The 14,036-nt window shown below is 40.9% G+C and overlaps 1 protein-coding gene across 3 annotated transcripts in view; it reads left to right on the top strand.

Moving 5' to 3' along the window:
* Positions 1–14,036, top strand: part of LOC306852500 (transforming growth factor beta-1-induced transcript 1 protein-like) — a 122,462-nt gene that overhangs the window by 46,100 nt on the left and 62,326 nt on the right. For all 3 annotated transcript variants that reach the window (XR_013782617.1, XM_079389393.1, XM_079389392.1), the window contains 4 exons: positions 5,942–6,078; positions 6,564–6,636; positions 8,558–8,642; positions 11,200–11,400. Coding sequence is in view for 2 of the 3 variants with exons in the window: in XM_079389393.1 (XP_079245519.1) it covers positions 5,942–6,078; positions 6,564–6,636; positions 8,558–8,642; positions 11,200–11,400 (496 nt within the window). In the remaining variant the exon portion in view is untranslated. The remainder of the gene's footprint in view (positions 1–5,941; positions 6,079–6,563; positions 6,637–8,557; positions 8,643–11,199; positions 11,401–14,036) is intronic.

Raw genomic sequence — 14,036 nt, 5'->3', positions numbered from 1 at the left:
TGATCAAAGTTTGTTAAAGGACGCTGCGACATCATTGGATGTTAATGTCACTATTTAACCATGAAGCAAGTGCTCAGGATACACACTGGAATTACTCAAACTTGACTTATTTTTTCACCAGCATTTTTACCTATAATTAATTTACACATTGCATTTCAATAAATGGACATAAGATGGATAAAATTTATTTTGTTTTATGGTTAAAACCAACAGTGGAAGAGGAAAATTTCACAGTGGACCAAGAGTAAATGATTAACAATCATAGGTACAAACCAAAAAATTAAGGCAACAAGCGCAAACTGCAACTTAAATCATATGTGAAGTGTGTACTGCCAGGCACCTCTCCCAAAGTGTGTAACGTTACCAGCCGATGTGCCACTTGGCTGGCTAGCTGTTTCAATATTTTTCTTCCATGTCTGATTTAAAAAAAAAAAAAAAAAAGAAGCCTTTTATTACTTTGCCAAATAATTTAAATCACCACATTTGTTGCTAGTTGCTTGAAAAACAAGTTACTGGGTAGTGCAACAAAATGGCTAAATCAGCAACACTGTAGGCTATCTGGACATTCCAGTATATCCAGCTAAAAGTCTCAAACCATTTTTCCGTGGCCTACAGCTACAGCAGCAGAAGCAAGCACGAGGCTGCCTCCGCTTGCAACACAGGCCCACACATCTTTCTTTTACTCCCTTTTCTCTTTTGCTTCCATCAGTTTCCCACCTCAAGCCCCAGAGGCCAATAATACGCGTGAGGCTGCCTCTGATGGAAATTAGGGCCCCTGCTCCTCTCCCTCTCAGCTCTCTACTTTATTTAAAGGTGCCATAGAATGCATTGATGCAGTATTTTAAATTGTTCTCTGATATCTACACAGAAGGTATGTGGCTTAGGTAAGGGCAAAAAATCTCCAGAAACGATTTTACATGTCCATTTACAACCCTAGGATTTCTCCCTAGAATGAAACGGTCTGTTATTGGCTTATTTGACAGGGTCATGAATAATAATGAGCTCTGCTCTGATTGGCTGTTTCACAGTGCTGCTCAATGTTGAGCTCTGCTCTGATTGGCTGTTTCACAGTACGGCTCATCAGCAAGAAGGAAGCACAGGGAGGAAAATATATATTTAAATACTTTCTCTCGCAGTTATATCGTCGGGTAATTATACTGTATATAAAACGCGGGCATCAGGGAGCCGTTATTAATATGCGAGGCATTGAAACTGCTTTAGTTTCACTTTCAAGAGACGCGATCACACAAACTATGTTTACATTATGGAGCAACAGTACTTACCACACATTTCACAAGATCAGATGCTTGTCAGTGGTGCTCAGGATCTGTAAGTCATTTGCCATCATCCTCATCTCTCCTTACTGAGAGTGAAATCTTATGTACTGTAACAGGCTACCGCTAGCAAGGAGCTAACCATGTCCCTTTAGTGGCTCGCGTTATTTGCTTTCTGTGCCTTTCTGAATACAGACACCAACCCATCCCTGCACTTCACACCCCCTGCACGGCCTGGAACATAAAATTTATTTTGTTATTTTCGCTGTTGTCCGCGCTTGTTTATTTACAATACCTGCAGAGCTTCTGATGGTTCGGCCGGCTTAGAACAAGGGCGGGTTTATGCAAATGTTGGGGGCGTAGTGATCCCGACTGTTGCATCACAGTCGGTGTTATGTTCTGATTCGCCTGTTTTTCAGTGGTCTTTTTTAATCACGAGATTTACATATGAAGGAGAAAACTATGGTGTTTGAGGCTCACTGTATGTCATTTCCATGTACAGAACTGTTATTATTTAAATATGCCAGGGTAAAGACAGTTTTTCATTCTATGGCACCTTTAAAGTCACAATATCCTCTTTTACAGCAACATCAATGCCCGTCCCACCAAATGCTGTTGCCTCGGAGCAACCGCTAGTGGCTTACAACATCCGGGCTCGGATCCCGGCAGAACTCTCATCCAAGGCCATCACTAACGAGCAATTGGGTAACCGATGCATTGCAGGCCATAATAATCATTTTGAATAAAGTATCAAAAGTAACTTATGGTTCCGTTGAACAAACTTAATAAAATGTATCAAACAATATAACATGCATACGCATTACATCAAAGCCAACAGAGGACTCAAATGGCCCGACAATCGTCTACTTGTCACTGTGCGATCTAATCCCCATTTGGCTAAACAACTCTTAATTCAAATGTCCACTTAATCTTTCATATTTGCCATTTTTCTGAGTTTTTTTATTACGTTCAGCCGTTTCACCATTATAATCTGTTCAGCTTTTCCCCTATAGGTGGCACAATTAAGCCAGACTAAACCATCCAGACTAAACTACCCTACCCATTTTACGGTCGGCGAGACTTACCCGTCCAACACAGCGAGTCCTGATCTCCCGTCGGACGTCGGCGAGAGTCTCCCGGTCGAGCAAACCTCGCCTTTTCCACCTGACTACCAGCTAAACTTATCTGTCCGATGCCGCGAGTATTGAACTCCCGTCGAACGTGGCAAGAACCTTCCGAAATATGTTTTTCTTTCAACAACCGGTGATGCCTACCCACTTGTGCCATGAGTATTTAACTCCCGTCAAACGCTACAACAGCCTCTCGGTCAAGCAACCTTGGCCCTTTAGTCGGTCTACCGGCGAGGCTCAACCATCCGACGCAGTGAGTATTGACCTCCCATCGGATGCTGCGATAGCTTCCCGGTCAAGCAAACCTGTCCGGCGCCGCGAGTATCGAACCCCCGTCGAACTCTTCAACAGCCGTCCGGTCAAGCAATCTTGGCTTTTCAGTCTGTCTACCGGCGAGGCTTAACCATCCGATGCAGCGAGTATTGATCTCCCGTCGAATGCGACGAGCCTTCAGAATGTGTTTCTCTTTCAACTACCGGTGACGTTTGCCTACTTGTGCCGTGAGTATCGAACCACCGTCGAACGCTAAAACAGCCTTCCGGCCAAGCAATCTTGGCTTTCAGTCTGCCACCGGCGAGACTTAACCATTCCGATGCAGCGAGTATTGATCTCCCATCGGATGCCGCGAGAGCGTCCCGGTCAGACAACCTTACCTTTTCCATCCTATGGCCAGCGAGGCTTACCCGTCTGACACAGCGAGTCTTGATCTCCCGTCGGATGTCGGCAAGAGCCTCCCGGCCACTCATCTTTACCTTTCTGTCTTACCTGTCCGATGCCGTGAGTCTTGATCTCCCATCGGACGCCAGCGAGAGCCTCCCGGCCAGACAACCTTAACTTTTCAAGTCCCATGCTCAGCGAGGCTTACCCATCTGACACAGCGAGTCTTGATCGCCCGTCGGACGACGGTGAGAGCCTCCCAGCCAGACTAAACTACCCTATCCATTTTACGGTCGACGAGACTTACCCGTCCGACACAGCGAGTCTTGATCTCCCATCGGATGCTGCGAGAGCCCTCCCAGTCCGGTTTTCCTTTTCTCCCTACCTACCCGTCTGATGAAATGAGTCTTGATCTCACGTCAGACGTCGGCAAGAGTTCTCCCGGCTGGGCTCCTATACTTGACGCCCGCAAACGAGGCTCATCCATGCGATGCCGTGAGCCTTGATCTCCCGTTGGATGTTGCAAGAGTCCTCCTTGTTGGATGTCCCAAACTCTCTTTACCTGTCAGGCCGATAGGACTCACTCGTCCGACGTCCGGAGTCTTGATCTCCAGTCGGAGGCTTCATGGGCTCTCTCGGTCAGCTACCCGCCCTCTGTCCTCTGATTATCAGGGGCTAACGGCCAGCAGGGCCCGTACGCCGACTCCGTGAGCTGCTCCACTCAAGGCAACTCGGGCCCCCTTGGTCAGGGCCACAATTACGCTGCTCCTCCTCCATCGGACGGTAGGGCTCACTCGTTCCAACCCAGTGAGCACACTGTCGAGCATTGGTTCGAGCCCTCCCGACCGAGCGCCCAACCACACAATCCACCAGCGGCCGGTCGGGCCTACCCATCCTATGCCAAGCCGCTCCCACGGAGCACGCAAACTTCGGCCTATCATACAAGCGATTTCTCAAAACCAGCTCCCGCCAGATCTCAGTGCGTATTTGGGGGGTTCTTAGTCTGGCGGCTGTCCAACAGAATTGCTTTTTGGGGGGTACTCTGGGTTCGGGACATTCCTGAGCCAGGAGCCCTTCCCCAGGACAGCACGCCAACTACGCATTACTATACTCGCCAAATACGCATTACCTTACTCGTATTAAATATATGGAAGTGTGAACTCATGAAATTGTTTTATTAACAAAGTTCGGGAGGAGCGCGTCAGATATTTAGCCTAATTAACACAGGAGGTTCGCACTCAAGTTAATCAATGCACTGCTATAAATACAGCTGACATATCTCTATTCATTTGACGGATAATCAGCAACCTTCCATCACCCCTTCTCCACTCAAGAGGTGTGCCTAACACCTAACCAAAGGGACAACTATGAGGGTCTGTGGACCCTTCCCCCAAAATTCATCTAACACCTAAAAAGGCAGAACAGGCCTCTGGTTCCATGGCAACCCATCTGATAACACTTTTATTGATCAAAGGAATGCGGGCAGAGCAACTCACTTCCTTTCCCCTTAGGAAAAAGACCATAAAAATGGACTCTTCTCTAATTAATTCATAGAAAACCCTTCTTTGAATGAACACACATATCTTTAGGTCATTGTGTATATTATTACTGTTCTTGAATATGTTTTTGTGTATTGTACACCATTTTCTGCATGCTTATGATAGATCACTAGTTATATCACTTTAGCTGCATCATGTTTAGTCTCTATCAATTCGTCTTCGGATGATCTAATTGAGAGTGAATATTACATGTCGATACCTATGCAACATATTAGTGTCCTAATAATCTTTAGAAGTTTGTGCATTAACCCAGGCGAATTACCGATGCAAATTACCATGTTCAGAGACAAAGGGTCGTAAAACTTTCCCTCCAAAAATCCAGGACTCCATTGGGTATTTGACACCCCAAAAGTGTGACCTCTATAGCAGATAAAGCTCTCACTTCAGAGATGCCCAGGCAGTCTGCGGTTCTGTTAGATCCCAGGAGGATGTGAGCTAAAACTCTTCTGGACACTTAAGTTTTGTGCCAGGCCTTGCGGCCTTGTCTTTCCATTCAGCCAAGCTCCTTGGACCTCAGCAGATCTCTTTCTTGGCTCTTTTTCCACTCACTACTCGGAAGAACATTTCTACCTCAGAACATCTTTGGAATTCATCACTCTTCAACCCGGAAGAACGTGATCGGGAGTCCAAAACTTTGAAACCATTAAGACTTTCATTTGAGATTGCATTCCGGACACTCGACCCGACCAAAGGCAGTGCAAGTATAACATTTAACTAAACGAAACAGAGGTTTAGTATAAGCTATAGACCCCATTATAAAGGGTACTGATGGTTTTACTCAGGTGGTTAAATGACTTTCTCCATAACTGCATTCTCTGGTTTTCCTAATGGTTTCATCCATCAATTCTCATTAGCCCTTTCCCATGTATGAGAGATTGTATGTTTGTTTGTTAGTTTGTTTGTTAGACTAGTCTGCGTTAGTGATAGTTAATAAAAGTTGTGTGCACAAATTACATGAGTTTCTGATTCTGCCTTGCATATTAAATGTCCCTTTATGATTTTGACCCTCACTACATGCTCTAATGCATCAATAGGAAAGTATTTTCTGTGGCCAAGTAAATATCCTTTCTTAGCGTTGATACGAACTTACACTGAATGTTCGCTGGACGGATAGATCAGCTGATGGCATTTTAATTCTGCGACCGTTATTTCTGTCAGCTGATATAAATCATAATTAATCATAATTAATTGTAATTATTAATATACAATTCCCTTTTGAGCTTATAAATTGTTACAAAGTCATTTAAAATAAAAGATAATATTTTTCATTTTCAGTGTTGCGTTAAGTCCATAGTGATTGTTTTGTAACTTCTTTCCTCAGTACTGTATGTAAACCGCGCTTCCCGTGTACGGCAGACCTTCCTCCTGCTTTCTCCTCATCCTCAGTTTTGGGAGGAGGGCTGAGTGAGCTTGATCACTTGCTACAGGAGCTTAATGCCACACAGTTCAACATCACAGGTGAGTGCTGAGCTCTTAGAAAGCTGTTTAGCGTTTGTGCAAGGACTGAATAGGACCCTGCAAACCCCTGGCAGTCATTGGCCCAGTCATAAAATATGTCCTTGTCTATTGTAAACCTTGTCAGTGTGGGACTTCCGAATGGAATACCTACTATTTACAAAATCAACAGCAATAACAAACATGCATGCAGTATGTATAATATGCACAGTATACAAATGATTTGGAATATCAATATTACCTGTTTATATTTGCTAAAATGTGCCAAATACAACTAGAGCATAATGCATGCAACACTGTATGCCATGTGACACTTACACTTGACTGATATTCCTGACTGCCAAAAGAAAATTTGTATAAAATGTATGAAAACTACTCAGAATAGTAGGCAGTATATGCTATATAGTAAGCAGTATGTAGTAAGCAGTACCCTAGAGTTTCTTTAAAAAAAAAGAACTCCCCTGATGCATTTATTCTTCCTTTGTTAGATGAAATTTTGGCTCAATTCCCCAGCACCAAAAAAGATGATAAGTCTTCAAAGACTGGTCCATCCTCTACTGGGTTAGTGCACTGATATATACTGTGATGTTTATTCGTATGTATACTCATTTTCCTGAATATGCTCATTCCACATCTCTTATAATAGATAAGAGATTACATACTAGTTACTAATTAAATGATAGTATATTACTGACTGATAACATATAATATCCCTGCAGACATCTTCATTTAAATAAATTGTTTTGTTTGTATTAATGGAAGATACATAATAGAGGAAAGACAGACTCATAAATATCAGATTACAGTTTATATACTGTCATGGCCAAAAATATCGGCACCCTTGGTAAATATGATCAAAGAAGCCAGTGAAAATTAATCTGCATTGTTAATTCTTTTAAAAAATCACAAAAATCTAACCTTTCATTGGATAATAAGAATTTAAAATGGGGGAAATATCATTATGAAATAAATGTTTTTTTTCTCTAATACACATTGGCCACAATTAACGGCACCCTTTTATTCAATGCTTTTTGAAACCTCCATTTTCCAGTTTAACAGCTCTAAATTTTCTCCTATAATGCCTGATAGAGAACACCTGACAAGAGATCAGAGACCATTCCTTCATCCAGAATCACTCCAGACCCTTTAGATTCCCAGCTCCATGTTGCAATTGCATTCTTCTCTTCAGTTTACCCCACTCATTTTCTATAGGGTTTAGGTCAGTGGATTGGAATGACCTTAGCAGAAGCTTGGTTTTGTGCTCAAATACACGTTGGACACAATTATTGGCACCCCTAGAAATTCTTATAAGTAAAATATCTCTGAAGTATATTCCCATTAATATTCACAATTTTGAGCACTCCAGGGTGATTATGAACATGAAATTATCCAGCCATGGCTTCCTGTTTCACATAAATATAAATAGGAGAGAAAACAAAGCCCAAATTCCCCTAATCATCCATCATAATGAGAAAAACCAACTAATATATTTCTGATGTGCAGCAAAAGATAATTGAGCTTCACAAATCAGTAAAGTGGCTTTAAGAAAAGAGCTAGAGCAGAGAAAATTCCCATTTCCACCATCAGGGCAATAATTAAGAATTTCCAATCAACAGAAAATGTTACGAAACTGCCTGGAAGAGGGCATGTGTCTATATCATCCTAATGCACGTGAGAAGGAGAGTTTGAGTGGCTAAAGACTCTCCAAGGACCACAGCTGGAGAATTGCAGAAAATAGTTGAGTCTCTGGGTCAGAAAACCTTAAAACAAAATTGTCAAACAGCACCTACATCACCACATGTTGTGTGGGAGGTTTTCAAGAAAAATTCTCCTAGCTCATCCAAAAACAAACTCCAGCATATTAAATCATCAGACACGACTGGAACTTCAAATGGTACTGGCTTCTATGGTCAGATGAAACTAAAAAAATAGCTTTTCCAATTAGGCCATTCCAATCCTCTGACCTGAACCCTATAGAAAATGAGTGGGGTGAACTGAAAAGAAACACCAACATGGAGTTGGGAATCTAAAGTGTCTGGAGGGATTCTGGATGAAGGAATGGTCTCTGATCTCTTGTCAGGTGAACTCTAAGCTCATCAGGCATTATAGGAGAAAATTTAGAGCTGTTAAACTGGAAAATGGAGGTTTCAAAAAGTATTGAATAAAAGGGTGCCGTTAATTGTGGCCAATGTGTATTAGAGAAAAAACTTTTATTTCATAATGATATTTCCCCTCATTTTAAATTCTTATTATCCAATAAAAGGTTAGATATTTGTGAATTTTTTTAAATAAAAGATCAAAAAGATTAACAATGCAGATTCATTTTCACAGACTTCTTTAACCATATTTACCAAGGGTGCCGATATTTTTGGCCATGACTGTAGGTGTACAATTTATATAATTGTATTTATGACTGCCAGACAGTAATAAAATGTTTTGTGTGTGTGTGTGTGTGTGTGTGTGTGGCTTTTTCTATTTATAGCTCAGCAAAACCTTCAGCTACATCTGCTACTTTAGAGCTGGACAAACTAATGGCATCTCTATCAGACTTCAGAGTCCAAAGCACAGTATGTTTGAAACATACTTTTATGCAGTTACAGATGTGTGTAATGTTTGCACCACTAGTGTCAACAGATTGAAATGCAAAATGAATAACTGTTTTTAAACTGCTTTCCCAAACACTCTCCTTGTTGGCCAATAGTTCACCAAACAGATTTGGTGACAATGTTACAATGTTAAACTCAGAAGTTGGTAGGAACAAACAGTGCATTATTGTGCATTCTCAGAGTTTAAAAGATCGTAATAGTAGTACCAACTATTGGCTTACTGATAGATAACTCATAGGCTGCATTTACACTGCATGTCTTGATGACCAATTCCGATTTTCAAGTTCAAGTTTATTTGTATAGCGCTTTTTACGATACAAATCGTTGCAAAGCAGCTCTACAGGAAATTAAGTTTCCACAATATATTTATATATTGCAGAACCTTAATATATTTAACTTATGGCAAAATTTGGTAATTCTGTTTGTTGTCTGAGCGTTGGCATCCTCTGAGGTCCTCTGAGGGGTTGGCATCTTTTCTCAGGCATTCGGTCATCTCAGATCTTTTAAGGGTTGGATCCAGACTGAAGCTTCTGTAATTCCTAGTTACCATGGGATGTTAATCCCGTGGCAGAAACAGAGAAACAAATAGAGACATAATTAGCGTAGCTGCTGTTCCATCTAAGCAAAAATGATTTGTTCAACCCAAGCTAAAGAATAATAATAATGTACATTTGATCAGATATAACTGCAGTACAAGATTATAAGATGCATTATGTGAATGCTTGGCTAAAGAGATGTCTTTAATCTAGATTTAAACAGATATGGTCTGAACCCCGAACGTTATCAGGAAGGCTATTCCAGAGTTTGGGAGCAAAATGTGAAAAAACTCTACCTCCTTTAGTGGACTTTGCTATCCTAGGTACTACCAAAAGTACAGAGTTTTGCGACCTTAGGGAGCGGGTTGGATTGTAGCGTGGTAGAAGACAAGTTAGGTACGCAGGAGCTAAACCATTTAGGGCTTTATAGGTAAGTAATAATATTTTGTAAATGATACGGAACTTAATAGGTGCAGAGACTGTAAAATTGGGGTAATATGATCATATTTTCTTGACCTGGTAAGAACTCTAGCCGCTGCATTTTGGACTATCTGTAGCTTGTTTATTGAAGATGCAGGACAACCAGCTAGCAGTGCATTACAATAGTCCAGTCTAGAGGTCATGAATGCATGAACTAGCTTTTCTGCATCAGAAACAGGTAGCATGTTTCGAAGCTTGGCAATGTTTCTAAGATGGAAGAATGCTTTTTTTGTAACATGTTGCTGTCTAATATAGCACCCAGATTTTTGACTTTAGAGGACGTAACAGTGCATCCGTCTAGTTGCAAATTGTAATCCAAGAAATTCTGTGTACTGTTTTTTTGGTCCAATAAGTAATATCTCTGTCTTATCTGAATTTAATAGGAGGAAATTATTGGTCATCCAATCACAATCTATTAGCTTAGATGGTTTAGAAGTTTGATCTGGTCTTGTTGAGATATATAGTTGAGTATCATCAGCATAACAATGAAAACTAATCCCGTATTTTCTAATAATATTACCAAGAGGCAACATGTATATTGAAAATAGCAGAGGACCTAGGACAGATCCTTGTGGTACTCCATATTTTACTGGTGATAATTGAGATGACTCCCCATTTAAATGAACAAAGTGGTAGCGATCGGACAGGTAGGATCTAAACCATCTTAAAGCCTGCCCTTGAATACCAGTATAGTTTTGTAATCGATCTATGAGTATGTCATGGTCTATAGTGTCGAATGCAGCACTAAGATCAAGTAATACTAGCAATGAGATGCAGCCTTGGTCTGAAGCAAGAAGCATGTCATTTGTAATTTTAACAAGTGCAGTTTCTGTACTATGGTGAGGCCTGAAACCTGACTGAAATTCTTCATAGAGATCATTTTTTTGCAAGAAGGAGCACAATTGAGGAGACACAACTTTTTCTAAAATTTTAGACATAAACGGAAGATTTGAAATGGGTCTGTAATTTGCCAGTACATTAGAATCTAGTAGTGGTTTCTTAATAAGAGGCTTAATAACCGCCAGCTTGAATGGTTTTGGGACGTGACCTAAAGATAACGATGAGTTAATAATATTGAGAAGCGGTTCTTCTGCTACAGGTAACAACTCTTTCAGTAGTTTAGTGGGTACAGGATCTAATAAACATGTTGTTGGTTTAGATGCACTGATAAGTTTATTTAGCTATTCCTGTCCTATAGTTGTAAAGCACTGCAGTTTTTATTTGGGCGTGATGAATGAAGCTGAAATACTACGATTTTGTGACTGTATCCGATTTTTTTGGACGACGTGCTTACATTTGCCACCCCGGTAGATCCGTGGGACGAGGGCCATATCCGATCTGTGCCACATGGGAGGAAAAAATCAGAATTGGGTCACTTGAAACATGCAGTGTAAATGCGGCCATATTGAACTGGGTTAGGAGTGAATTTATAAACATTTCACTTTTAATTAATAAATATTAGTACTTTTGTGTAGCTGTTGAGTTTTTTCTGTTTGTATCAGCCAACAGCACCTGCGAGTCCTGTGGCACCGTCACCACAGCAAACAGCTTCCCCACCACCTGCAGTTTCCCCACCCCCTGCATTCTCTGGTGGCTCATTGGACAGCATGTTGGGTCTTCTCCAATCAGATCTAAGCAGGCAGGGAGTGCCTACCTCTTCTAAGGGAAACTGTTCTGCCTGTCAGAAACCAGTTGTAGGACAGGTAAAATTCTTTGATAAATCCTGAATTTAATTTATAGCATGTAGTTTAATTAGTCATCAATAGCCATGCTTTTTTTCTCATGTTTTCTGTGGTTTTCGTATTGAAAGTAGTATAGAAGTACTGTTTAAATAGGTCTGTAAGTAAAAGTATCATTAATTTTCTTAACAGAAAACTAGATTTTTAGCGATATGTAACCCTATGAAGACAGACCTAACATATTTGTTACGGGGCTGACGAGACGTGAGACGTGCGGATCCATGTGCAAAGCTTTATTATAAAACATGGTCATACAGGCAGGGTCGGGAGACAGCAAACAGGTATGGCAGAGGCAAGACAGAGCAATCCGTGGAGCAAGCGTGGGTCAACGATCAGCGAACAGTATCCAAAGGGGCAAGGCAGAGAGATAATCCAGAGTTGAGAGCAATAATCCAAACGAGGTGCAAACACAGTCCAAACGGCAAGGCAAAGGGGTAAATCCAGGAAACACGGGCAGGGTCAGACACGGCAAAAAAGACAAGGCAAGACTAAAACTAAGACTATGGCTCTGTAAAGTAGCTATCCCTGGGAGAGTGATAAGTGCTGACAATACTCGGCCGAGAGCAAGAGCAAGTCCCAGGCTTAAATAGTGAGTGATTGGGTGATGGTGATTGCGAGATGGATATCAGGTGTGGGCGTGATAATTGTGAACAGCTGTGCGTGTCGTCAGTGCAATGGATTATGGGAAATGGAGTCCAATGTGCTGTGTAGTGTGAAAAGTCCATGTGGTGAACGGGTGACCTCTGGTGGTGAATGAGTGGAAGTGCATGGCCAGGATTCGTGACATAATTTAGTTAAGTTTAATTGTTTACATTTAATTACATTGAAGTAAACAAAATTACTACCCATAATTCCAAAAAAGAGATCCCCTAATCAGCAAAGTCACTGTAACCATGGAAAAACAACCATGCCCTAAAAGAGCTCAGCAGTGGCCTCCTGCCCCATTTGAGTATTTTGTGATAAAAATTTATGTTTAAACTAATGGACTTTACTTGTTCCTCTTATTTACCTATTTTTCCCCCAGATTTCATATTTATTATTTTAAATCCTAGTTTGTAATACTGTGTTTCATCTTTGAAATCTTAATTGGTTTTTTTTAAAGGGATGTTGTTCTTCTGTGGACTACTAGGTTGCTGTGGCGCTTATCCACACTATTACATCATAGAGTTGCACATTCCAAACCGTTTTGGCAGACTGCCTTCAATATAAGCTGTTTTTAGACTAACGACAAAGATTTGAGTTCTGAAACTCACTGGATGTTTTTATAGTACAATGAGTACAATATAGTACATATAGTACTTACAGTGCCCTCCAAAAGAATTGGAACAGTAGAGACAAAATTGCTCTGTTGGCTGTGGAGTCAAGACATTTACAAATATGATCAAAAGATGAATATGAGACAAAACTACAGAATGTCACATTTTATTATTAGGTGATTCAACACATAGATGTTTTACCAAATAAAAAGAACAGCACTTTTAGAGTTCATCCCACTCATTGATGTGAGCATAAGTATTGGAACAGTTGCCTCACAGGTCTTTCTAAGTGATCAGCTGTGTCCTGTTGCATTAATTCTTCAGATATTAAACAGCTTCCAGAATGCTGGGGTGATGCTCTGACAATCTACTGTCCTCAGGAGACTTTGACAAGGAATAACAGATGCTACACAGAAAGATGCAAACCTCTGACCAGCACCAAAAATAGAAAGGCAAGATTTAGAGTTTGCAAAAAAGCACAAAGGTGAGCCAGAAGGGTTTTGGAACTGTGTTTATGGACCGATGAGACAAAGATGAACCTTTATCTAAGCGATGGGAAAGCAAAAATGTGGAGAAAAAAAGGGAAGTGCGAATGATCCCAAGCATACAGCCTCATCTGTAAAGCATGGTGGAGGTGTTGTCATGGCATGGGCATGCATGGCTGTTTCTGGAACAGGCCCTCCCAACTTTACTGATCACTTAATGTATGATGCCAGTAGTAGAATGAATTTGGAAGGGTACAAAACCATCTTGCCACCAGATTCATTGGGAAGTGCTTCATATTGCATCAGGACACCCTGCCAGTTCAGTCAAGGAATTTATAAGGGCAAAGAAATGGAAAGTCATAGATTGCCCAAGTCAATCTCCAGATGTAAATCTGATTGAACATGAATTTCACCAGCTGAAGAGGAGCGTAAAGGCAGAAACTCCCTAAAACAAGCAACAATTGGAATTGGCTGCATTAAAGGCTGGGAAAAGCATTTCAAAGGATGAGACCAAGAGTCTGGTGCTGTCTAGGGGTCACAGACTCACTGCTGTGATTGTGCGCAAGGGATCTGCAACTAAATAATAGCTTTTAATCTTTTATATCTGCCTTATGTTCAACTGTCCCAATACTTATGCTCACATCAATGAGTGGGATGAACACTAAAAGTGCTGTTCTTTTTATTTGGTAAAACATGTATGTGTTGAAACGGCTAATAATAAAATGTGACATTCTGTAGTTTTGTCTCATATTCATCTTTTAATCATATATGTAAATATCTTGACTCCACAGGCAACAGAGCAATTTTGTCTTTACTGTTCCAATACTTATGGAGGGGACTCTATATGATCTCTTTTATG

The sequence above is a fragment of the Barbus barbus genome (genome assembly GCF_936440315.1).
Source record: "Barbus barbus genome assembly, chromosome: 32".
Lineage (NCBI taxonomy): Eukaryota > Metazoa > Chordata > Actinopteri > Cypriniformes > Cyprinidae > Barbus > Barbus barbus.
This window is presented reverse-complemented; position numbering and strand designations above follow the sequence as displayed.